Source organism: Rhinatrema bivittatum, chromosome 7 (genome assembly GCF_901001135.1).
Source record: "Rhinatrema bivittatum chromosome 7, aRhiBiv1.1, whole genome shotgun sequence".
Lineage (NCBI taxonomy): Eukaryota > Metazoa > Chordata > Amphibia > Gymnophiona > Rhinatrematidae > Rhinatrema > Rhinatrema bivittatum.
Genome location: NC_042621.1, coordinates 301,148,329 through 301,174,659, shown reverse-complemented (window position 1 = coordinate 301,174,659; position 26,331 = coordinate 301,148,329). Strand labels below are relative to the sequence as shown.

The following is a 26,331-nucleotide window of genomic DNA, read 5'->3' as shown; positions in this document are numbered from 1 at the left end:
CCTGGAGGAAGACGATCTCATGATTGGAGAGCATCAACCTGGTGCAGCAGGAAAGGATCCTGTAGCAAGGACCTGCTCTCCAGGTGATGCATTGTCCTTTCGCACCGAGGATATCTCCCCAAGGCCTACTGCCCAGAAGGGAAGGCCGTCATAGTTGGTGATTTGATTATTAGGAATGTAGAAAGCTGGGTGGCTGGTCGGCATGAGGATCACCTGGTATCATGCCTACCTGGTGCAAAGGTGGCGGACCTCACGCATCACCTAGATAGGATTTTAGACAGTGCTGGGAAGGAGCCGGTTGTCGTGGTACATGGTACATGGAACAAAGTCAGCATGGCTTTACCCAAGGCAAGTCTTGCCTCACAAATCTGCTTCACTTTTTTGAAGGAGTTAATAAACATGTGGATAAAGGTGAACCGGTAGATGTAGTATACTTGGATTTTCAGAAGGCGTTTGACAAAGTTCCTCATGAGAAGCTTCTAAGAAAAGTAAAAAGTCATGGGATTGGTGGCAATGTCCTTTCGTGAATTGCAAACTGGCTAAAAGAAAGGAAACAGAGTAGGATTAAATGGACAATTTTCTCAGTAGAAGGGAGTGGGCAGTGGAGTGCTTCAGGGATCTGTATTGGGACCCTTACTTTTCAATATATTTATAAATGATCTGGAAAGAAATATGACGAGTGAGATAATCAAATTTGCAGATGATACAAAATTGTTCAGAGTAGTTTAATCACAAGCAGATTGTGATAAATTGCAGGAAGACCTTTGAGACTGGAACATTGGGCATCAAAATGGCAGATGAAATTTAATGTGGATAAGTGCAAGGTGATGCATACAGGGAAAAATAACCCATGCTATAGTTACACAATGTTAGGTTCCATATTAGGTGCTACAACCCAAGAAAGAGAACAAGGCGTCATAGTGGATAACACATTGAAATAGTCGGTTCAGTGTGCTGCGGCAGTCAAGAAAGCAAACAGAATGTTGGGAATTATTAGAAAGGGAATGGTGAATAAAACAGAAAATGTCATAATGCCTCTGTATCGCTCCATGGTGAGACCACACCTTGAATACTGTGTACAATTCTGGTCGCCGCATCTCAAAAAAGATATAATTGCGATGGAGAAGGTACAGAGAAGGGCTACCAAAATGATAAGGGGAATGGAACAGCTCCCCTATGCGGAAAGACTAAAGAGGTTAGGACTTTTCAGCTTGGAGAAGAGACGGCTGAGGGAGTATAAGATAAGAACATGCCATGCTGGGTCAGACCAAGGGTCCATCAAGCAATAGAGGGGTTTAAAATCATGAGAGGTCTAGAACGGGTAGATGGGAATCGGTTATTTACTCTTTCGGATAATAGAAAGGCTAGGGGGCACTTCATTAAGTTAGCATGTGGCACATTTAAAACTAATCGGAGAAAGTTCTTTTTTATTCAACGCACAATTAAACTCTGGAATTTGTTGCCAGAGGATGTGGTTAATGCAGTTAGTATAGGTATGTTTAAAAAAGGATTGGATAAGTTCTTGGACGAGAAGTCCATTACCTTCTATTAATTAAGTTGACTTAGAAAATAGCCACTGCTATTACTAGCAACGGTAACATGGAATAGACTTAGTTTTTGGATACTTGCCAGGTTCTTGTGGCCTGGATTGGTCGCTGTTGGAGACAGGATGCTGGGCTTGATGGACCCTTGGTCTGACCCAGTATGGCATGTTCTTATATGGGCACCAACAACATAGGAAAATGTGGGTGGGTGGTTCCAGAAGCCAAATTTAGGCTCTTAGGTAGAAAGCTTAAATTCAGAACCTCCAAGGTAGCATTCTCTGAAATGCTCCCTGTTCCACGCGCAGGTCACCAGAGGCAGGCAGAGCTCTGGAGTCTCAATGCGTGGATGAGACGATGGTGCAAGGAAGACGGATTCAGTTTTGTTAGGAACTCGGGAACCTTTTAGTGAAGGGGGAGTCTCTTATGAAGGGATTATTATTATTATTATTTATTTCTTTTATATACCGACATTCAATCGAGATATCACATCGGTTTCCAGATAACCAAGAGAATAGGGCGTAGTCCGCCCTATTTTACATTATAACATGGTAACCAAAAAAAAAAAAAACAATTATAACATATTATAACAGTGGTACATGGAACAAAAGGTTATAGGATATAACAAAAGGTTATAGAAAATAACATATGTACATGAATGTGTTGTTGATAAAATAAATTTAGGATTAGGGACTTGTTGGTTAGGTAATTTAGGAATAGAGGTGGGGGGGATGAGGGAAGGGAGGGGGGAAGGTGGGGTGGGAGGAAGTAGCGGAGTGAGGGATTCAGGGGGGTGAGAAGACTTGAGTATGGGATGAGGTGTGTTGCGTTCGGGCAGGTTAAGGGTCGGGTGGGAAGGCTTTTAAAAACAGCCATGGCTTTTAAAAACAGCCATGGGCTCCACCTTAACCAGGGTGGAACCAGACTGCTGCCACTAACCTTTAAAAAGGAGATAGAGCAGCTTTTAAACTAGAACAAAGGGGAAAGCAGACAGTCGCTCAGCAGCGCATGGTTCGGAGAGAGATATCTTCAAAGGATACTAATGATGCATTAGAATTAGGGCATCCCGACAGTGAGGTTCCAATAATAAGAAAAATAGTCCAAGTGCCTGTAACTAAAAACTCACCTGAGCTAAAAAAAATTCAAATTTATCCCTATCAATTAAAAAGCAGAATGAAAATATAAACAAAAAAACAAATTTTGAAATGTTTGTATGCTAATGCCAAAAATCTAAGAAGTAAGATGGGAGAATTAGAATGTATAGCACTGGGACTTCCGGCGATGACGTCACGAGAGACGGAAGCAATTGGGTAGAGCTCCGTGTCCCCGTTCCCCGAACTTGCTCAAAAATACCTGCTCTCCCTCGTCAAAACACGATCGTGCCGATAACAGGAGGCCCCTAACAGTGCTGGATAGCGGTCCACAAAGCTGCATGCACGATCGGGTGAGAGCGAGCGCTGCGCCCCTTCTTCGCAGGTCTGCCGGGAGAACAAAGTAAAATGGTGGGGGTTCTCCTCCCTTGAGCGTCGTGCCGTATGGGTCTGGAGGCTGCCTAAAGGAATCCCTCCTTGCTGATCTTGGCTCCTACTGATCCTGGCATCCCCCGAGCAGAGGCAGCCCAACTGTGAAGCAGCACTGGGCATGCGAAATTGCAGCACACACTGACCGCGTGTAGTGAAGCAGAAAATGGCCGTGAATCCTACCAGCGAAAATGTGACCTCCTCCTTCACAGATGAGGCCCTAAATCAGATTTCTCAACAAGTCACGGAAGCCTTGGATGGTAGACTCATTAAACTTCAGACCTCCATGGAAGATATTAAAGCAGTCATGGAAGGTCAGTCCAAACACCTGGACACGGCAGAGGCCACCATCTCAGATCTTGGGGATCGGGTTTCTGACTCGGAGAGACAAGTGGAGGAATTGCGTACCAAGCAACGTGAACTCTTGAGCCAGATGGAAGAAAAAGAAGACCGAGGATGGCAGAACAATCAGAAAATCATTGGCCTGCCAGAGCAAGTGAGGGATGGTGACCTGCGCAACTTTATTGAGAAGTGGCTCCCGGAACAGGTCAGGCTGGATTTAGCGGAGGAACGCTTACAATATGAACGAATTCATAGGATGGGCCCTCCCCGCGAAGGAAATGGCAGACCTTGGCCTGTGATGGCACACATCTTACACTGGGAACATAAAACAAAATCGATGCGGGCCTTTTGTCAGAAGGCAGTGGTGGATTACCAGAATAGCTGCATTATGCTGTTAAACGATTTCTCAGCGGGCACTGCAGCACAACGGAAATTGTTATCGCTGGCCTGTACGGAACTTCATAAGCGGGGCATTCAATTTGCATTGCTTTATCCTGCAAAGCTACGCGTGCATCATGATAATAAAATTTTGTTTTTCACTTCTAAGGAGGCAGTCGACGGCTTCCTTCAAACTCTACCACGGCGCAAAGAGGAGTGAGTCAAGAATGCTTTGAATACAGTTTTTGTTCCACTACTTGGTTCAGTTGGAAGAATCATGGTGGCCCTGGTGCTGGTACCTAGGCGAGCGAGATAGTTATCCTTGGGGGATCTCGGGTCTTCTACCACTGGGCCCGCAGACTACCATACGAGGACTTGAGCGAAAGGCTCTGAACTGCCTTCTGTGGGGCGAAGTGTGGGGATCGGGGGATGCCTCCCACATCATCGATTCTTAGGGCTATTTCATTTTACTTGAGCTGAGGGGTGTACTTTTTCAGGACAGCATTTCTTGCCCACATTGGGCTACCGCCTGTTCCTCTGTTCTTAATGTGTTCCTTTGGTGTTTAGCGGGGGAGAGCCCTTTAGATCGACCTGGGAGGGGAGCGGGGCTAGAGGGGGACCCCCAGTCCTGCTGGTTTGTGCAGTGTGGGGTGGATCTATGCCTCTGGGAGCGTGGAAGTATGCTGTTTCGATAGTGGTGGTTGCTGGGGATGCTTGTACAGATTGATATGAATGGAATGGGTGTTGGTATGAGTGTGAGGGAACTTGGGGGGCAGGGTAGGAGTAAAGGGAGAACCTCTTTATGGTTGAAGGATGTCTTACATTTCTGGCTGGCTCAATGTCTGTTTCATTGCTCTCCAAGGCCCAGGCTGGGGCCTGGGCCTTGGAGAGCAATGAAACCTTATTGTGTGCCCTTCTGGGTTCCTGGTATGGCACAGGTTAAAATTGTCTCATTAAACGTGGATGGGGTCCACTTCCCGATCAAAAGAAAGAAATTATTTACAATGTTTAAGCGCATGCAGGCCCAGGTGGTATTCCTGCAAGAAATGCATCTTGGTGATAAGGAACATGCTAAACTTCAGAGAGACTGGGTGGGCCAATGCTGCTACTCTTAATTCGCGGCAACGTGAGGTCGCTATTCTTATTCACAAAAATTTGCCTTTTCAATTGGCGCAATCTTACCAGGACCCAGAGGGCCGATATGTGATAGAAGTAGGTACATTATTTGATCAGAGAATGGCACTATGTAATATTTATGCTCCTAATGTATAATCTCCCCCTTTCTTTGCATCCCTGGTGAGTCGATTAGCTGGGTTCTCTGTCGCCTGGTGGTTGGGGGTGACTTTAATATAGTTGCAAACAAGCAGTTAGATATTCACCCCCCCCCCCCCAAACTTGGTCACATCTCAGACCGCGGTAAGGGTGTCAATCTTTTACGCGACAAACTGCAATTACTGGATGTTTGGCAGGTACTCCATCCCGGGGAGTCGGACTTTACATTTTATTCTAACCCCCACCAGACTTATTCACAGCTGGATTACTTGCTGGTATCAGACTGCTGTTTCCTGAGGATGGTGGAGGCCAATATCGGAACCATTTCTATTTCTGATCATGCCCCTATAACAGTGGCAATACACTGTGGCGCTGGTACACGACCCCCATTTTCCTGGCGCCTGCAACCCGATTTATATCTGGACAAAGCATTTCACACTTATTTGCAAAATAGTGTGAAATGAGTGTAACGACTGTATGGGAGGCCGGAAAGGCGGTGATGTGGGGGGGTCACCATAGCCTATGTGGCCAGGGCTAATAAAAAATGTAACGCAGAAATTCTGTGGCTAACTGCTACTCTTAAACAAGCCCAACAGCAACATATGACCTCCTTAACGGAGGAGTCCAAGGCAACTGCTGTTAGGGCAAGGACAGCTCTTAATGGCTTGCTCCATCAGAGGGCGTCCAAATCACTCCGTTACTACCGGTACCAGTTATATAAACATGTTAACAAGGACGGCCGACTGATGACTCACCTTATTTGGCCTAAAGGTCAGCAAGCATCTGTTACGGGGATCCGGGATTCCAGAGGGGTCCATGTGAATACTCCATGTGAATACTCACATGGACATTGCGCGTAGATTTCGGGAGTATTATATGTCTTTATATGGCCCTAAGCCTATGGATGCCTGTACCGCTGTTAGTGCTCTCCTCCTCCAGGGGGAAGGAGTCAATCTGCTGTCACTCACCCCGCCAGGAGGGCGGAGTAGCAACTGTTCTGCTTTTCTCTTGAAAGGAGGAGGAGTAGCAATCTGTCATGATCTGCTCCTCCAGAAGGGAGGAGTTAGCTATATGTAGTGCTGACCCCACCAGGAGGGCAGAGTTAGTAATCTGTAGCAAACTACTGTTAGATGTTCCTGTAAGAAAGGAAGGTAGCAAGCTGTTATGGACCAACTCCCCAGCGAAGAGGAGTTAGCAATCTGTTCTATGATATTCTTCTGAGGAGAGGAGCTAACAATAGGATATTGTACTTCGCTACTGAGATAGCAATCAATCATGCCTCCGCTACGGCGTAGCAATATGTTATATATAGGCTGTTGGCAAGTCCCAAAGAAAGAGAAGGTAGTTGTCTATATAATACTTCCATGAGCGGTGCTAGTGGTCTGTAGTGGTTGGCTCCCACAGAGTGATAGTAGTGTAAGGAATGACCACTAGGAGGAAATGGTGAAGCCCTGGGCCGATGGCAGATGATCGCGCCCCCAGGAGGAGATCCTGAGAGGAACCACCGGCTAGGCTAGAATATGAAGTAAACACAAATAGTTCTTTATTAATCTGGAAGCTGGTCCACCAGAGGTGGCAGTAGAAAGTTGAGGTGTCCGGTAGGGCTGAAGTCCTTCTGATACTGGAATGTAATCTCGGTCGCTGAGCTGTAGAGAGAGACTAGGAGGAGTGAGTAGACAGGGTATACTGGATACAAGATGGTACACTCACAATAGTAAATGTCTGCAATGGTCTCTATGCCACAGAGAGTCTTCAGTATATTCAGGAACAGGAGCCATAGGCGAGCACTGGTTCCTCTACACAGTCTGTAATAAGAACTCACAATAGCTGTATATGAAATGGCTTCTAGCGTAGAAGAGAGTCTGTAAAGGATTCTGGGAACATAGGCCCTCGTGGAGCTAGTACCGGTTCCTATCTGCAATCTTGCCAATCTAACTCTCGATCTCCGTTAGATCGAGAGTTAGATTGGCAGGGAAGGGAATCTTCAGCGCTATAGGAATGTAGGCCTTCGTGGAGCGAGTACCGATTCTTATGTACAATAGAACTCACTGTATTCACATCCGCGATTGCTTCCAGGCAATGAGGAGTCTGCTGAGTATTCTGGCAATCTAAAATCAAGAATAGAGAGCGGAGACCTCGTGGAGCAGGTACTCCTGGTAAGTTTGAAACGGCCGAGCAGTGGGGACGGATTCCCCGGGCTGACTCAGATTGTTGTTGCAAGTATCGTGGACTGCCAAAGCAAGTCCCGTTGGAATTCCTGGATAACTCGTTAGAGGTTAGCAAACAAAGACCTTTTAAAGTGGAAATTAATGACATCACTACAGGGGGACGCCCCCGAGGTTCGCGCCCTTGCTGGTACAAGTCTGGAGCGCGCGCGCCCTTACGTCATCAGGAACATGGCGGATCCGTAGCCAGCCTGGGGACACCAGGACCAAGAGGCAGAGAGAAGCTGCGGCTGCAACTGTCCATCAGAGCCAAAGGGAGTCGCTCCCAAGGTAAGAGGGTGGAGCGAGGGGCGAGAAGAGGCACGAACGCAACAACTACCGAGTCCCTCTTCCAAGGGATCTCATGGCCCTTGTTAACTGTAGATCAAATTAATACGCTAAATAGTTCTGTTACTAATGGGGAAATTTATGCGGTCATCCAGAAGCTTAAATTGGGTAAAGCAGCGGGACAAAATGGGCTGGGTTCAGAGTTTTACAAGATACTGAAATTTACAGTCTTGTCCCCGTTACAGCAATATTATGCTAACCTCTTGCACACTACCCGAATTACCAAGGCCTCCAACAGGACTGTTATTGTAGTTCTCCCAAAACCGGGAAAAGACCCCTTGGAAGTGGGCTCGTATAGACCCATTTCCTTGTTAAATGTGAATGTAAAAATTTGGGCAGCTGTCCTTGCGACCCGGTTGAACGGCATCTTCCCCTTCTTATCCATGCCAACCAGACGGGTTTTGTTAAGGGGAGACAAGCTAGCGGTCCTTAGCTACCATCCATCTGAAGAGGCCTTGATCCTGAGCCTTGATGCGGAAAAGGCATTTGATTCCCTATCATGGGAATATATGTTTTGGGCTCTGCGCCGTTATGGTTTTTCAGGAGCGTATCTTCAATGGCTGGAAGCTCTTTATAACAACACTAGTGCCTCTATTTTGCTCAATGGAGAGCCCACAGAACCCTTTTTGCTGTATTGTGGGGTCAGACAGGGTTGCCCCCTCTCTCCGCTGTTATTTGTATTGGCTTTAGAACACCCCTGGCCATACGGCTGCGGAGTGAACTCGGATTCACTGGAATTAGAATTGATGGACATCCCTTGAAAACTGCTTTATTTGCTGATGATATTCTTTTGTTTGTGGGGCGACCTCGCACCAGCGTGCCTATTATCATCCAACTTTTTGACCAGTTCCGACTGGTGGCGGGGCTGACACTCAATTATGGAAAGTCAGAGGCCCTAGCTTTGAATGCTCACCTACAGGGCTCTTGGGGCGGCCCTTTCCTTTTTCAATGGGCCCTCGGAAAAATTAAATATTTGGGTGTATGGGTTTCTCGAAATCTGGAAAAGCTTTATGAGTTGAATATCACCCCATGTCTCCTTAAGCTCCGGGCACATCTGCAGTTGTGGACCCCTTTGCCACTTTCTCTATTTGGTAGGAGTGCTCTTATCAAAATGGTGCTGGTCCCACGGCTTCTTTATTTGCTGTACATGATCCCTTGCTGGAGGATAAGCTAATGTAACCCTAATATTTAAAAAGGGCTCCAGGGGCGATCCGGGAAACTCAGACCGGTTAGCCTGACTTCAGTGCCAGGAAAAATAACCCATGCTATAGTTACACAATGCTAGGTTACATATTAGGTGCTACCACCCAAGAAAGAGATCTAGGCGTCGTAGTGAATAACACATTGAAATCGTCAGTTCAGTGTACTGCAGCAGTCAAATAAGCAAACAGAATGTTGGGAATTATTAGAAAGGGAATAATGAATAAAACGGAAAATGTCATAAAGCAAAATTGCTTACCTTGTAATAGGTGTTATCCCAGGACAGCAGGATGTAGTCCACACATATGGGTGACGTCAGTGACGGAGCCCTGAAGCGGGAAAGCTTTCTGTCAAAGTTTCTAGAAACTTTTGACTGGCCCTGTGAGGGCACTGAGCATGCCCAGCATGCTATGATATTCTCTGCCACAGGTGTCTCTCTTCAGTCTCGTATGTAGCAAATGCGTTAGCAAAAATAAAATAATAAATGTATGAGGCCCAACTCCGCGGGGTGGTGGGTGGGTTCTGTGAGGACTACATCCTGCTGTCCTGGGATAACACCTATTACAAGGTAAGCAATTTTGCTTTATCCCAGGACAAGCAGGATGCTAGTCCTCACATATGGGTGATTAGCAAGCTAGAGGCTGAGTCATTTAATATGAAGGCAACAGTGATGTGTTGTTGTGGAAATGAGTCAGCCGAAGATCACAGCAGGTTGGTTGTAGAAGGAGTTGGGATTAAACTGGAAACAAGTTCTTTAAAACAGATTGTCCATAGGCTGAATCTTGTCTTCCTTCTTTGTCCAAACAGTAATGAGCTGCAAAGGTGTGAAGAGAACTCCATGTTGCTGCTTTACATATGTCAATTATTGGCACTGAACGATAGTGTGCTACTGAAGTTGACATTGCTCTTACTGAGTGTGCTTTTACTCGCCCTTGGAGAGGAAGGCCTGCTTGTTCATAACAAAATTGTATGCAATCTGCTAGCCAATTTGATAGAGTATGTTTTCCCACTGCTTTACCTGGTTTGTTTGGGTCATAGGAAACAAAGAGTTGATTGGATTTCCTGTGGGCTGCAGTGCGGTTGAGATAAAAGGATAAAGCAGGCTTACAGTCCAAGGTATGCAAGGCCCTTTCTCCTTGATGAGAGTGAGGCCTTGGGAAGAATGTGGGTAAAACTATGGTTTGGTTTAAGTGGAATTCCGTGACTATCTTGGGGAGGAATTTAGGATGAGTACGGAGAACCACTCTGTCATGTAAGAACTTAGTGTAAGGTTCATATGTGACAAGTGTTTGCAACTCACTAACCCTTCTAGCTGATGTAATGGCTATGAGGAAAATAGTCTTCCATGTAAGAAATTTTAGCTCACTGGAATGTATGGGTTCAAAAGGAGAACGCATAAGTCTTGATAAAACCAAATTGAGATCCCATTGTGTGGCTGGATGTCTAATTGGTGGTTTGAGGTGAGTTAAACCTCTCATAAACCTGCTGACAAGAGGTTGTGTAGAGATAGGTGCATCTGCTACCTGGTTATGGTAAGCGGAGATTGCACTTAAATGTACTCTTACAGATGAAGTCTGGAGACCAGATTCTGAGAGATGGTATAAGTAGTCTAGTAAAGAATTTGTAGGGCAAGTGAAAGGATTTATGTTGTTTTGCTTGCACCACAAAGTGAATCTTTTCCATTTGGAAGCAAAGTTCTTCCGTGTGGAAGGTTTACGTGAAGCTATAAGCACTTGAGATATATTGTATGGAAGATTGAGTGGTTGTAAGATCAAGCTTTCAACATCCATGCTGTCAGGGATAGGGATTGGAGGTTGGGATGGCGCAACCGACCCTGATATTGAGTTATGAGAGTGGGAGCTACTCCCAGACGAATTGGATCCCTGACTGAGAGGTCTAGGAGTGTGGGAAACCATACTTGTCGAGGCCAATATGGGGCTATGAGTATCATGGTCCCCTTGTCCTGTTGCAGCTTCACTAGAGTTTTGGTTATGAACGGTATTGGAGGATACGCGTAGAGTAGGCCTGAGTTCCAAGGGCGAGCAAAGGCGTCCTTGGTTGGCCTGTTGTTCAAGTTGTATAGGAAACAGTAGTTGTCCACTTTGTGATTCAGATGTGATGCAAAGAGGTCTACTGTTGGCTGTCCCCAACGTTGAAATATCCTGGTCACTACTGAGGGATCCAGGGACCATTCGTGTGGTTGGAATTGACGACTGAGTCTGTCCGCCACTACATTGTGAATGCCCGCCAGATAAGTGGCCTCGAGAAACATGGAGTTGTTCAGGGCCCAACCCCATATCTGAGCTGCCTCTTGACAAAGGAGGTACGAGCCTGTCCCTCCTTGTTTGTTTATGTACCACATGGCTACTGTGTTGTCCGTTTGGATCAGAACAGTCTTGTGTGTAAGGCAATCCTTGAAGGCATGTAGAGCATAGGGGTAGATTTTAAAAAAGCGCGCCTTTGCGTACTTTTGTTGGCGCTTCAGGCGCCAACAAAAGAACGCTGGATTTTAGTAGATACGCGCGTAGCCGTGCGTATCTGCTAAAATCCTGGATTGGCACGCGCAAGGCTGCCGATTTCGTGTAGCCGGCGCACGCCGAGCCGCGCAGCCTGCCGCTGTTCCCTCCAAGGCCGCTCCGAAATCGGAGTGGCCTCGGAGGGAACTCGCTTTCGCCCGCCCCTCACCTTCCCCTCCCTTCCTTTATCTAACCCACCCCCCCCGGCCCTATCTAAACCCCCCCCACCTTTGTCGGGGGATTTACGCCTCCCAGAGGGAGAAGTAAATCCCCGCGCGCCAGCAGGCCGCTAGCGCGCCGAGACGCGACCTAGGGGCGGTTCCGGAGGGCGTGGTCACGCCCCCGGACCGCCCCGGGCCGAAACCACGCCCCCGGGCCCGCCCCCGAAACACCGCGTCCCGCCCCCAAAACGCCGCGCCGATCGGCCCTGCCCCGACATGCCCCCCTCGAAAAACCCTGGGACTTACGTGAGTCCCGGGGTTCTGCGCGCGCCGGTAGGCCTATGGAACATAGGCGCACCGGCGCACAAGGCCCTGCTCGGGTAAATCCGGGCGGATTTACGCAAGCAGGGCTCTTAAAATCCGCCCCATAACGTATAGCTCGAAGTTCCAGGAAATTGATTTGAAATGTTGCTTCGAGCTTTGTCCAAGTTCCTTGTGTTTGGAGATTATCTATATGAGCTCCCCAACCCAAGGTGGATGCATCTGTAGTTACAGTTACTTGTGGAACTGGTTGTTGAAAAGGTAGGCCCTTGCGCAAATTGTCCTTGTTCATTCACCATAGTAGAGAAGAACGTAGTTGGTGGGTTACTTGAATTTGAGTATGCAGTGGTTGAATGGCTTGGATCCATTGTGATCTTAAAGTCCATTGTGTTATTCTCATGGCTAAACGTGCCATGGGTGTAACGTGAACTGTAGAGGCCATGTGGCCTAGTAAAGTTAGAAATTGGTGAGCTGTTGCTTGTGTTTGTGAGCTGAGCCACGTTGCTAGCAGTGAGATTGTTTCTGCACGATCTTCTGGTAGAAAAGCTCTTGCCAGGTTGGTGTTCAAATCTGCTCCTATGAATTGAAGCAGTTGTGATGGTGTGAGATGGGATTTTTGATAATTGATCAGGAATCCCACTGAATGTAGTGTTGCAATTGTTTGATTGAGAGAATCGAGAGCTCCCTGTAGAGATGGACTTCTGATGAGCCAGTCGTCTAGGTATGGGAAGACATTCGCACCTTGTTTGCGTAGATGTGCTGCTATAACTGCTAGACACTTTGTGAACACTCTGGGTGCAGAGGTGAGTCCGAAAGGGAGTACTCTGTATTGGAAGTGTTGATGACCCACTATGAAGCGTAGGTATTTGCGATGAGGAGGGGATATTGGGATGAGAGTATAAGCATCCTGAAGATCCAGAGAACAAAGCCAATCTCCTTGTTGAAGAAGAGGAAGCATGGTACCTAGGGAAACCATCCTGAATTTTTCTTTTTTTTTAGAAATTTGTTGAGATTTCTGAGGTCTAGGATAGGTCTTAGGCCTCCTGTCTTCTTTGGAATGAGGAAGTAACGGGAGTAGAATCCTCTTCCCTTCTGAGATTGAGGCACGAACTGTATTGCCCTGATTTTCAGAAGGGTGGATAATTCTGCTTGTAGAGGAATTAGTTGAGACTGTTGTTGTGGGAAGGCTCTCGGTGGAAATTCTGGTGGAATAGACAGGAAATTTAGTTTGTATCCTTGAGCAACTATAGAGAGCACCCATTGGTCTGTTATTGTTTGCCAGTGAGTGTAAAAATGGGACACTCTTCCACCCACTGGAAGTTGTGTGAGAGGGTTGAAAGGAGTGGCTTGTTCTCTGGGCGGTATCTCAAAACCCAGAAGCAGGGCCTGTCTGAGGTGAAGGTTGAGTACGAGGTGCCCTGGGCTGTCTAGTTTGGGCATGTTGCTGTTGAGGCCTAGTGGATCTACCCCGAGATGTTTGGGAGTAGTATCTGCGTGGCCTGTAGTAAGGCCTCCTTGTTTCTCTGCGGGGAAGTAGTCTAGGAGGCTGTGTGGAAGGATCCTGACGTATTTGGGACAGTTGACGTAATGTCTCTGTGTGATCCTTCAGTTGTTGTACTGCCTCTTGTACCTTTTCTCCAAATAGGTTGTCTCCCAAGCATGGGAGGTCAACCAGCTTTTCCTGGACCTCAGGCCTGAGGTCGGATACCTTGAGCCATGCATAACGTCGAGCAGCAATGCCTGCAGCTGCCGTCCTGGAGGCAGTGTCGAAACTGTCATAGGCCGCTCTTACTTCATGTTTACCTGCTTCCAGGCCTTTATGTATTATGGCTTGTGCAGGTTCTTGAAGCTGTTCAGGCAGAGAGTTTGTAAGTTCCTCCATCTGCTTCCATACATTTCTCTGATACTGTGTCATGTACAGTTGGTATGCAGAGATTCTCGAATTTAGCATGGAAGAGTGATAGATTTTCCTTCCCAAGGAATCAAGGAAGGAGTGAGGGCGGATTCTCTTTGATTTTTTCTGGGCAGATTCAACTACCACGGATTGAAGTCGTAGTTGTGCCTTTTGGTATCCTGGTGCTGATTGTACCAAGTAAGTTGAATCTACCCTTTTGTTTACAGAGGAAACTGTGGATGGATGCTCCCAGATACGATGTTGCAGGTCTAAGAGCACCTCGTGAATTGGGATGGCCAAAACTTGTTTGGGGGGATCCACAAATTGCAGGACTTCTAAAGTATGTTGTCTTGAGTCCTGTTCTGCTTCCAACTTAAAAGGAACAGTGTCTGCCATATCCTGTATAAAGTTTGAGAAAGAGAGGTCTTCAGGTGGGGACTTCTTTCTTGGTTCTGGAGGAGAGGGATCAGACATGAAGTCCTCAGAGGAGGAGGTTGAATCTTGACTATCCCAAGAATCCTCTTCTTCCTGTGTATAAGGTTGTTTTGATGTTGATCTTTGTGGCAGATGTAGTCCTGATGGACCTGGTAATGGGTCATCAATGGGAGCAGGTGGAAACACATGTTCTCCAGTTTTTCTGGGCAAGGTGTCTATGACATCCTGGTATCTTTGAAGTAGACGTTGGAAGGATGGTAGGTCATGGACATCATCATCATCCATCGGTGCTGGCCTCGATGGCATTGATGTTTGTCTCGACGTCTACATCGAGAGTGGCCTTTTCCCCGATGGAGGCGGCAACATGGGCATCGATACGGAAGTAATCGATGGTAATTGCGCATATATCGACGTCGACGTGGTTATTATCCTTGGTGTCGACGTCGACTCCTCTAGCGTTCTCGGCGTCACTGTGGACACCGGCATCGGTGGTCCCACCGGCATCGGCAAAGTTGCCGGCATCGATGCTGGAAGCATTGGCATCGACGAGCCCGTTGGAATTAGCTGTTCCCTCAAAGCCTGAGATATCACTTGTCTGATTATATCAGACAATTCCGGCGTTACAACTGATGGTACCAGAGCAATTGTAAGCGGTGGCGAAAGCTGAGGTGTTGGATCCGCTGCAGGGCCCTGCAGAGGATCAGAAGTCGAGATCGGAGGATTAGGCCCAGACACTGAGGTTTCCTCGGGACGTGACCGCTTTGCCGTCAAGGGATCCTGGGACGTGGATTCGGTCGTCGATGGCCGTCGATGTTTCGGGTTCTGCGGATCAACGGATTTCATCGATGCGGACGAAGACAATGAGTGATCTCCCGACGGTCCCGCAGTGGATTTTTTAATCAACAAGCGCTGTTTCGCTCCGGCTGGAGACGATTTCGATGACGTCGAAGGCGATGGTATTAACTGACGATGGAACAAATGTTCCATTTTTTCCAGTCGAGACTTTCTTGTTTTCGGCGTCATCTCAGCACATTGCGGGCAACTTTTTACATCGTGATTTTCTCCGAGACATATTACGCACTCGAGATGCGGATCAGTAAGCGACATTTTACGGGCGCATACCGGACATTTTTTAAAACCAGTAGTCATATTGCGGTCGACGGCCGTCGAGGCAAATATCGAAAAATATGAGAAAAGATTTTCTCCTGAGGAGAATAAATTTGAGACCGAGGTACTCACCAGCCGGTGAAGAAGAAAACCTCCTGAGAGAAATTGTGAGAGAGAATATCTAATAATATGACTTTTTCAGTCACAAAGTATTGAGAAAAAATTCTCAATGGCTCCTATCCCGCAATGCTAACTGCAGCGCGGAAAGACGAAGACTGAAGAGAGACACCTGTGGCAGAGAATATCATAGCATGCTGGGCATGCTCAGTGCCCTCACAGGGCCAGTCAAAAGTTTCTAGAAACTTTGACAGAAAGCTTTCCCGCTTCAGGGCTCCGTCACTGACGTCGCCCATATGTGAGGACTAGCATCCTGCTTGTCCTGGGATAATGCCTCTGTATCGCTCCATGGTGAGACCGCACCTTGAATACGGTGTACAATTCTGGTCGCCGCATCTCAAAAAAGATATAATTGCGATGGAGAAGGTACAGAGAAGGGCGACCAAAATGATAAGGGGAATGGAACAGTTCCCCTATGAGGAAAGACTAAAGAGGTTAGGACTTTTCAGCTTGGAGAAGAGAGGGCTGATGGGGGATACGATAGAGGTGTTTAAAATCATGAGATGTCTAGAATGGGTAGATGTGAATCGGTTATTTACTCTTTCAGACAATAGAAAGACTAGGGGGCACTCCATGAAGTTAGAATGTGGCACATATAAAACTAATCGAATAAAGTTTTTGATGGCACCTGTTTAGTTAAAATAACTCAACAGATTTAAGTTCGAAATTATGTGCCTTATTGTGAACCGTTGTGACAGCAACTAGCTTAACGACGGTATAGAAAAGATTTTAAATAAATAAATAATAAAATAAGTTCTTTTTCACTCAACGCACAATTAAACTCTGGAATTTGTTGCCAGAGGATGTGGTTAGTGCAGTTAGTATAGCTGTATTTAAAAAAGGATTGGATACGTTTTTGGAGAAGAAGTCCATTACCTGCTATTAATTAAGTTGACTTAGAAAATAGCCACTGCTATTACTAGCAACAGTAACATGGAATAGACTTAGTTTTTGGGTACTTGTCGGGTTCTTATGGCATGGATTGGCCACTGTTGGAAACAGAATGCTGGGCTTGATGGACCCTTGGTCTGACCCAGTATGGCATGTTCTTATGTTCTTAACTTAATTTTATGATCCTGTGTATCCTTGAGAGCAATATTTGTTTATTTTCATTTAGATTTATATTCCACTTTTCTGGTGCTTCAAAGTAAATTACATTCAGGTACTGTAGGTATTTCCCTGTCCCTTGAGGGCTCATAATCTAAGTTTTGAACCTGAGACAATGGAGGGTGAAGTGAATTGCCCAAATTCACAAGGAGTGGCAGTGGGATCTGAACTTTGGCTTCTCTTGTTCATAGCCTAAATGCTCTAACCACTAGACTACTCATCTACTCCACTCCATATTCTCTTCTACTGGGATAGAAATCTTCCTCATGACCTGTCACCAATGCATCTACAGGTGGCGTCTTCACCTTCTCCTTCTCTTCCATATGAAATAGATACAGTTTCCCCATCATCTTGCCAACCTTAAGGCAGGCATCTGGGGTACCTCACTCTGTCATGATCAATTCCTGATTGTTTAACTTAAGGGGAAAGCAATGGTGAGTTTTCATATTCCTATACCTTAATAATAAGAGGAAGAACAAACTATCTTCTCAGTTAGAGCACCAAGGAACCTTCCTCCTTCCTAGGAGAACATCTCCTCTATTCATCTCTTCCCAAAGTATGTCTTCCTGAAGGGACCCCAACAAATTGCACAACAACCTGTTCTTCTCCAAGGCCCAGATTTCATCCCACTGGGAATGCTTCTTTGCCTCCACAGATGAGGAGACAGAGAAAGAGAGAGCACGCGCGAGAACACTAGACAGCAGGATAAACACTGGGGGGAAAGGGAGAAGAAACTGAGGGCAGGAAGGCAGAAGCACCCAAAGCTCTCTCTGCAAATATCTTAGCAGGAGCGCCTCTGTGGGAATGCTGGACCCAAAAAGACTGCGGAACAAGTACTGGAGGCCCATATCAACCATTTCTGTAAGATCTTGCACCTTGGCTGCCAATCCAGCTGCAACCCCAGTTGTGTCAATGAGAAAAACAACTTGATTCCTGAGCTACCATTATCTGGCCTTCTTTCTGCACCAGGCAGAAACCCCTTCCTTTTTTCTAAACTTTCTTTGCCAGTTACAAATTTCAAAGAGGCTCTGGAGGGTCGGGGATGGAAGAGGTTGGAGATAAGAAATTCCTCCAGGAATAAAGGAGAGATCAAAAAACAGGTAAGAAGAAAAGGCAGTTTAGAGAAGCTGAGCAAACCAGGTCCACCCAGTCCATTTTACAAACACCTACATGGGTCAGGCCTGCAAGCGGCTCACTTACCCCGACGCCCCTTTGCTCCCAGCACAGCCTGGAGAAGCCACTGACGCTGTCCCCTGCTCTTTGCAGCCCATGCCTCTGATGCCTCCTCTACCATCTTGTGCAGCGGTGGAGGAGTGCCACTGCGATCCTCGCACCCTGAGGGCCACCATCTTCTGTCTTCTCCGGTATCGGCATCCTCTAGGCGCACGCATGCACCTCTCCTGGCTATTTAAAGGGCCCGCAGCAGGAAAAGCCCCCCAGCCCTTTCTGATTACGTCTTCGCCTTATCATGCCGGCAGTCCTATAAAAGGGCTCTTCTGTCTTTACTCCAGGCCTTCGTAAGGATCTTCATGGTTGTCCATGGTGTCTTTGTTCTTCAAGGTCTTCCGTAATCATACTCCTGTCTTGATGGTTTTCATGTTGCCTGTTCTACGTTCCTGGTCTCTCATCGGTTCATGCGTCTCGTCTACCAAGTCCCTATTCAAGTCCGATGTCCAAGTCTTCGCCTTTGCCTGCTGTCCAAGTCTTCTCTCTCATCCACTTCTCCAGGCGTGCAAGTGTCGTGGTCTGCAACCAGCCCATGGGTTGTGTTGGGCGCCTCGTGGCACAAGGCCTGGCATCTTCCCTGGTCAAGTCTCTGGAAGTCCCTTGGTTTTAAATGTTGGGGTCCTGTCCCTGGTTCTGAGTTCCTGAGTCCCTGAATCCTGTTCCTGGTCTTCGGAGCTCCTTGTCCAGCTTCCATTCATATCCAAGTCTCGAGTCCAGAGTCTGCTTTGTCTTTGGTGTGGTCCGCAAACAGCCCTTGGGTTGTGTACGTCATGCAGCAGAGCAGGACTCTCCCAGAGTCTTTGTCATGTTTCCAGTGCCAAGTCTTCATAACGTTTCAAGTGTAAAATCTGCTCCGTATTCGGCATGGTCTGCAACCAGCCCACAGGCTGTGTAGGACGTGCTGCGGCATAGGGCTCTATCGATACCTGAGCCTGAACTTTGAACCTGCATCTAGTATCTGAAACCATGTTCCTCGTGCCAACCTATTCCTTGTTCCATGTGACACTCAAAGTGATGTTTCTCGTGTCAAGCCATGCTCCTTGTTTCTGGCTATGTTTGTCATTTCAAGTCTCGTTCCTTGTTCCAGTCATCTTCTGTCCTCGACCTCAGTCTGTCCTGAGGCTCAAGCTGTTTCCCAAGCGGCAGGTCCGAAAGGGCTATTGAGTGGCCGGAGGGCTACCCCAGAGACAAGCATTGTGTTGTTGGGTCTCACTCTTGGTGCGGGCAGGTTCAGCAGAGGCCTGAGTGATCTGTGTTCCAAGTCCATGCTATGTTCCAAGTCCAGCCCATGCCTGGATATGCTTGCCTCCCACAGTGCGTACCTCGGAGCCTCGGCCGGAGGGTGTGCCGTGGTCCAAGGGCTCACTCTCGAGCAAGCGACTCTATTCCCACGCTAGCAACAGTCCAGGCACTCAGCACTACCTTGGAAGCTTACTGTCTGTCCTCCACTGGGGGAGAATCAGACCCAAAGGCTTTTCGCTCCTCTGAATTCCTCTTTGAGCAGTCCATATCAGACTAAACGAATGAATATATTATCCTACCATCTATTGGTGATACTGTGAAGCTGATGTCAACACAGCACCCTATATAGGGTGACATCAGCAAACCTGTTGTTCTCTTTCTCCATCTGCTGGTAGGAAAGCATAAACCCACTTGTCTGGACTAGTGTGGCGGGAATAAGAAATATAATGAATTTTGTTAGTGAAAAGAAAACGACTAGCAGGACTCACCTGAGCAGCTGATCAGTTTTCAATTGCTCTGTTGGTACAATTCCTTTAAGTAATGTATTCAATGGCTCTTTAATCCATTCCAAGGCTGTCTCTATAGATTGCTCCTTTTTTTGCTCATTGGTTTCTGCTGTATCAGATAAAGCACTGTGTGTTGGTTCAGACCCAGCAGACATCACAATAGAAGACATACTCTGTAAAGAAATGGAACCAAAGATTTACAAGGCCAATCAAAGCTGATCAGAACACATGAAGCCTGTTATGTAAACTTAAACTTCACCCAGACTACATGGATCTTTCATTTTAAGGGCCAGATTTACTAAACTGTTTTTTCCAATGTTGTGCCCATTCACTACGTGCAGCTAAATTGGCAAGATTATCCCAGTTATCTTCCAAAGTTAGCCAGCATGCAAAAATCTCACAAGGCAGTATTCACAAAGATAAATAACATGGAGAGCACAAGTGCCCTCTGATGATAATCTTTCTGAATGTTTGCACACTAACTTTCTCAAAATAGGGCCAGGTAGCACAGGGGGGAAAAAAATTAGAGCAACTTCCCCCATCCGCTGATGTCAAAACGTCCTCAATTCCCATTCATCCCCCATATGAAAATACACACATCTTCCTCATCTCTTCCCTCCCCATATCACTGGAGCCTCCATCTATTTTCACAATTCCCTCCCCCTTTTAAGAAAGTCATATTCCTGAATCAAGGATCAAACAATCCACAATTCAATTTATAAATCCAGAAGAAAGAGCAACAAATTTAGCTGATAAGAAGAAAGGGTATTCTTATCACCACTCTCCTGCAAAATTCAGATAGCAGAAGACCTTTATTTACCCCCTATTTGGCTGATATTCAAAGGCCTTGTGTGGGTAACTTCTGGAGTTACCTGCATAAAAAAAACATCTGAATATTTCTTTCCCCCTGCCGACTGCATTAACTTTGTGCATAAAAATGTTTTTCCCGCCGATAGCAGGGCTGAATTAGCCATGCTGTCTGGGACGTCCTCCAGTGGCCTCTAAGGTGGAGCATCTCTCAGCAATTACAAAGCTTTGGTTCTGTGCAGCTGTGCGTGTCTTCCCACACGAATAGTCTCCTTCACCTCAGTCTGTTTTCTCTGTGCTGCCAGTCACAAGTGGAGATCTCTCTCTCTTTCCTTCTCCTCAAAGTTTAAAAAAAACAACCCAGCACTTTTCAGTGCTAGTATGGCACCCAAATCACCTGGCTTGAAATACTGCCAGTGCGGTAAAATTATGTCCATCACCAATAGACATAACTTCTGCTATATTTGCCTGGGCCCTGACCATGACCAGTCCAATTGTCGGGACTGTGGTCATATATCACCCAGGGCCCAGAGACAACGCGCACAGAAGACCGCACATCTGAGAGAAGAAGCCGGGTCCTACGCTACAATCTCGGAGCGTCATTCCCCCCATTCCTCCCTGGGACCAAAAGTAGAGAGACCGGCGAAAGAGAAAAGATCTTCCTATCTGGAACCCCAAAGTAAGCACAAGCGAATGGTTTCAAAACCTCTGTCGCTCCCTGCCCCTGCAAAATCACCGGGTGTCCTCAAATGCTCACAACCCCGGCATGGATGCATCTACAAATGATATAGGGGATGGAACAGCTCCCCTATATCAGGAAAGACTAAAGAGGTTAGGACTTTTCAGCTTGGAGAAGAGATGGCTGAAGGGGGATAAGATACAGGTATTTAAAATCATGAGAGGTCTAGAACAGGTAAATGTGAATCGGTTATTTACTCTTTCGGATAATAGAAGGACTAGGGGGCACTCCATGAAGTGACCATGTGGCACATTTAAAACTAATCAGAGAAAGTTCTTTTTCACTCAACGCACAATTAAACTCTGGAATTTGTTGCCAGAGGATGTGGTTAGTGCAGTTAGTGTAGCTGGGTTTCAAAAAGGATTGGACAAGTTCTTGGAGGAGAAGTCCATTATCTATTACTTGACTTAGAAAATAGCCACTGCTATTACTAGCAACAGTAACATGGGATAGACTTAGTTTTTGGGTACTTGCCAGGTTCTTATAGCCTGGAGTGGCCACTGTTGGAAACAGGATGCTGAGCTTGATGGACCCTTGGTCTGACCCAGTATGGCATGTTCTTATGTTCTTATCACAGCAGCACAAGACTGACACTCCGCGCCATGGAGATCCAGCACGAGCTTCTGAGTCAAGCACTTCTGATGCACGACGTGATGTGTCCAAGTGCACATCGATTCGCTCGCCTGCTCACCAGACATCGACACGGCTCCATGACTCCTCATCAGAAGCCGTGACACAAACAACGCAGATGACCCATGCGTCACTGTGTGAACCCGGATGACGAGGGCTGACACAATCCAAGTCTGTGTCAATAAGGAAACCTGGGCTAGATCCTCGATGGGTATTCACTGCACAAGAACTAAGTGACATGGGATTTTCCAATGCAGGAACACCCCAGACTCTCCTTCGTTGGGGAGGTACCTCCCAGAAAGTATACTTTGACCTCTCATCTGTCTCACGAAGAAAGTGAGATTCGCCCCAGCTTCAGGAACCTTTATCAAAGAGCCATAGACCATCTAATACGACAGAGCCAGCAACTCATGAACTGGGGGGCCTCGTCAAGCATCCTGCTGGCTGCGGTACCAACAGCGGCAAGGGACCACCATACCACTGCAGAGGGTGGCCTGGCCTCCCATGCAATGTCCCAGATCTTGGACATTCTTAATAATTTCTTCATATCTCTGGAATCAGGGACTGGAAAGCGTCCACCTTCGAGCCCCTCATCAGTGGAGCTGTCCTTGCAAAAGGACTCCTCTCATCAACCACAGGTTTACCAGCAACAAGAAGGGTCTCGCCCACTGTCATCACCGCAGCCAAGCTCAGAACTGCCCGACTCCCCACCATCTTCACTGGGATCTTCGATGGGCATTCCATCTGACCCCCCACTGAGGAATCCCCAGAGCCATCTTCGCCACCCGAGGACCTCTCTTTTCTCTAAGTTTATAGAGAAAGTGGGTTTTCTGCTCAAGGTGGTAACAAAGAGGGTACCAGACCCTAGAGCAGAGGTCCTCAGCATCCTGAAGATCTTCGAGGTCCCATCTGAGCCTACAGCGCTTTTTCACAGACTCGGATGCAGTCTTGGAAAAAACATGAGAATCTCCTCTCTCAGGACTTCCCGCTTCCAGGAAAACAGACCTCAAATTTCGAATGAGGAAGTTGCCATACTTTAGTGTGATGCAGTTGCCGCATGCTTCCACTATGGTGGAATCAGCCATGAAGGCGGCGAAAAAATCCAGGCTACATTCTAATGTGGCGCCGGGAAAGGACAACCACTATTAGACAACTTTGGGAGAAAAGCCTTCCAGGTGGCTATGCTGAACGCTAAAATCCAACAGCACCAATTCTACATCACTCAATATCTCTATGAGTGTTTACAATTGCTTAGACCCCTCCTTCAAAGTGAGTCTGAGATAGGGTGCTTCCTCACCCATTCGGTGACATGATGGAAGGACTATGTCACCTCCCGTGAATGGTGTATGACGTATTCGAGACTTCAGCCCATACATCGGCAGTGCAGGATGGCCTGGTTAAGATGAAGGGCTATTCAGGAAGCATATTCGCGAAAAGTTAGTCGATCTCCCGAGCAAGGGAGATAATCTTTTTGGAGACAAACTAAGGGAGGCAGTCTCGCAACTAAAGGAACAGAATGTAGCAGTTCAATCCTTGGTTTCTCCCTCCGATCAACCATCTGCTTCCAAGGAGGTATTACCCCAGTTATCGAAGACCAACCTACCAATGACATCTGTATCAGCCTTTTACCCCATGCCGGACGCATACCTTTTCACAGCCCAGGCCACAAGTGCAGCCAGTGCCCCACAGTAGTAGAGCTAGAGCACAGCGCCAACAGAGATAGCCATCTGCTAGTACCCAAAAACCACCTCAGAGTTTTTGAGGATAGCCAAGCCACCGCTACTGCTGTGTGTGGAAGGCCGATAGCCCAATTTTACAACTCTTGGAAAGCAATCACACCGGAATATTGGGTTTTAAGCATCATTCGCAAGGGCTATCAGTTAAAGTTCAAAAAGACCCCACCACTTCCGCGGAACTTTGACCCCACCACATTCTGCGGAACTTTGCCCAGACACCACTTCTGCAGGAGAAAGTGTCCTCTCTTCTACAGCAGCAAGCCATTCAGATAGTGCCTGTTCGCAAATGCAATTTGGGGTTTTACTCCCATTATTTCCTCATACCAAAGAAATCAGGGGAGGGGGTGTCTCCGCCCAATCCTGAATTTAAAAACCCTGAACAAATTCATTCCAAAGGAAAAGTTCAAGATGACCTCCCTGAAGTCCATCCTACCTTTCCTTCAACCCAACGACTGGATGTGCTCAATAGATCTCAAGGATGAATACTCCCACATGTCAATGCATGTTCCTCATGACATTACCTATGTTTTCAGGTCAATGAATGCAACTTCCAATACAAGGTGCTCCCTTTTCATCTATCTTCTGCCCTGAGAATCTTTATCAAGTGTTGGCGGTAGTAGTGGACCACCTCCAGCGAGGGGGGATCCAACTATTCCCTTATCTGGATGACTGGCTTCTGGTAGCCTCGAAAGTGACTTCTTTACGGGATCACTTGAAACAGACAACCCATTGTCTGGAGACTCTAGGCTTCCTAATAAACTACGAGAAATTACACCTCCAATTAACGCAGCTTCTGCAATTTATTGGAGCGAAAATCAACACAGTTGCAGGGTTCTCAACCAGAGCAGCGGTTCTCAACCGGTGTGTCGCGACACACCAGTGTGTCGCCAAGCACCGGCTGGTGTGTCGCGTGCTCCCGGTCTCTCCCACTGCTCTTTCTTCCCTGCTGCTGTTGCCGCCGGGCTATCAACACGTTCAAGCCCAGTGGGAATGGCAGCAGTACTAAAAGAAGCTGTGGCACCCGTGGCTGGCCTTTTCTTCTTCCTGCGCCTCCCCCCCGTGACCCAGAACAGGAAGTGGTACGCGGTGCGCGAGAAGGAGAAAGACCGTGCCGCGTGATAAAGTAGCAGCGGCCGCTGCAGCATCGGCCCCCGAGTTATTGAAGCAGCCGGTAATCGGGAAAGGAGACAGCAGCATGAGCCTCCCGCGGTCGATGGGATTCTTCCTTCTTGGCCTGCGGGGGCTGGAGGAGGAGGCTGCTGCAGCTACCATTTGTGCTCGGGGAGGGGAGGGGGGGAGAGGAAATAAGTGAGAGAGAAGCAGCCAGCCAGCCAGTGTATAAATGAGAGAATGTATGTGATTGAGAGCATGTGTGTGATTGAGAGAAACTGGTCAGAGAGGTGAAGTGTGGGTATATGTGAGAGACAATGAAAGTGACTGCTCAAGGAGATAACTGATGTCTATGTGAGAGTGTGAGACAGTCAGGGATGTGTGTGTGTGTGTATGAGAAAGAGAGAAAAAGCATGGAAGTGAGAAATCTGGGTATGTGAGAAAGCATGGGAGTAAGAAGCCTGGTGTTGTGGGGGTGTATGTGAAAGAAAGCATGGGAGTGAGAAGCCTGATTATGTGAGAGAGAGCATGAGAGTGGGAAGCCTGTGTGTGTGTGTATGTATGAGAGAGAGACTGGTTGGTAAGATGACGGTGTGACTGGTGTGTATGTGAATGTGAGAGAGAGAGAGAATGTGATTCAGGGAATGAGAAGCCTGTGCACGTGGAGAGCGAGCATGGAAATGAGAGAGAGACTGGTGTGTGTGTGTGTGTGTAACAGAGAGAAAGTGATTATGGGAATGAGAAGCCTGTGCATGTGAAGAGTGAGCATGGGAGTGAGAACATGGGTGTGTGTGAGACACAGCATGGGAGGGAGAAGCCTGTATATGTAAGACAGAACATGGAAGTGGGAAGCCTGTGTGTGTGTGTGTGTGTGTGTGTATGCATGAGAGAGATCAGGTGACTGGTGTGTGTATGTGTGTGTGTGTGAGAGAGAGAGAGAAAGTGATTATGGGAATGAGAAGCCTGTGCATGTGAAGAGTGAGCATGGGAGTGAGAAACCTGTGTGTATGTGAGACACAGCATGGGAGTGAGAAGCCTGTATATCTGAAAGAAAACATGGGAGTGGGAAGCCTGTATGTGTGTATGCATGAGAGAGATCAGGTGACTGGTGTGTGTGTTTGTGTATGTGTGTGAGAGAAAGAAAGTGATTATGGGAATGAGAAGCCTGTGCATGTGGAGAGAACAAGCATGGGAGTGAGAGACTGGTGAGTGTGTGTGAGAAAGAGAAAGTGATTATGAGAGTGAGAAGCCCATATATGTAAGTGGAACACGGGAGTGGGAAGCCTGTGTGTGTGTGTATGGCATGAGAGAAACTGTTCAGGAAGGTGACTGGTGTGTTTGTCAAAGACTGTTTGGGAGATGATTGGTGTGTGAGAGACAGAAACTGGTCATGGGGGCATGACTGGTATGGTGCGTGTGTGTGAGAGACATGGGCCCTAAGGAAGAGGACCATGAGTATAGAGCTTAGCCACTACTGCTGCTTCTGGTGTGTGCTACAGCCTGCATGGAAGAGGAGTAGGAGAGCTGCTGGAGGGGGTAAGTAAAGGTGGCTTTTAAAGTTTATTTTTCTTGATTGACTGCCATTTTAATTATTTAATATTATGTGATGTGTCTGCTTTTTTTTAAATATTTTATTGGTGTTTGGAGAATTTTTAATAGTTTTTATGAGTTTTTAATTGTTGGATGTTATTCTGTTCTTAGTTGTTGTGAAACATTTATTCTGCTTATTAGTATAGTTTTACAATTATTTCTGTGTGGGGATCTATAGCTGCTTGATAGTTCTGTTTCCTAATAAGATGTGTATTGGTTTT

The 26,331-nt window shown here is 47.0% G+C and overlaps 1 protein-coding gene across 1 annotated transcript in view; it reads right to left on the bottom strand.

Annotated features, from left to right (window-relative positions):
- The window catches only part of ENO4 (enolase 4), a 291,356-nt gene that overhangs the window by 200,787 nt on the left and 64,238 nt on the right, over window positions 1–26,331 (bottom strand). The window contains exon 5 of the mRNA XM_029610746.1: window positions 19,481–19,671. Within this exon, the coding sequence (XP_029466606.1) occupies window positions 19,481–19,671 (191 nt within the window). The remainder of the gene's footprint in view (window positions 1–19,480; window positions 19,672–26,331) is intronic.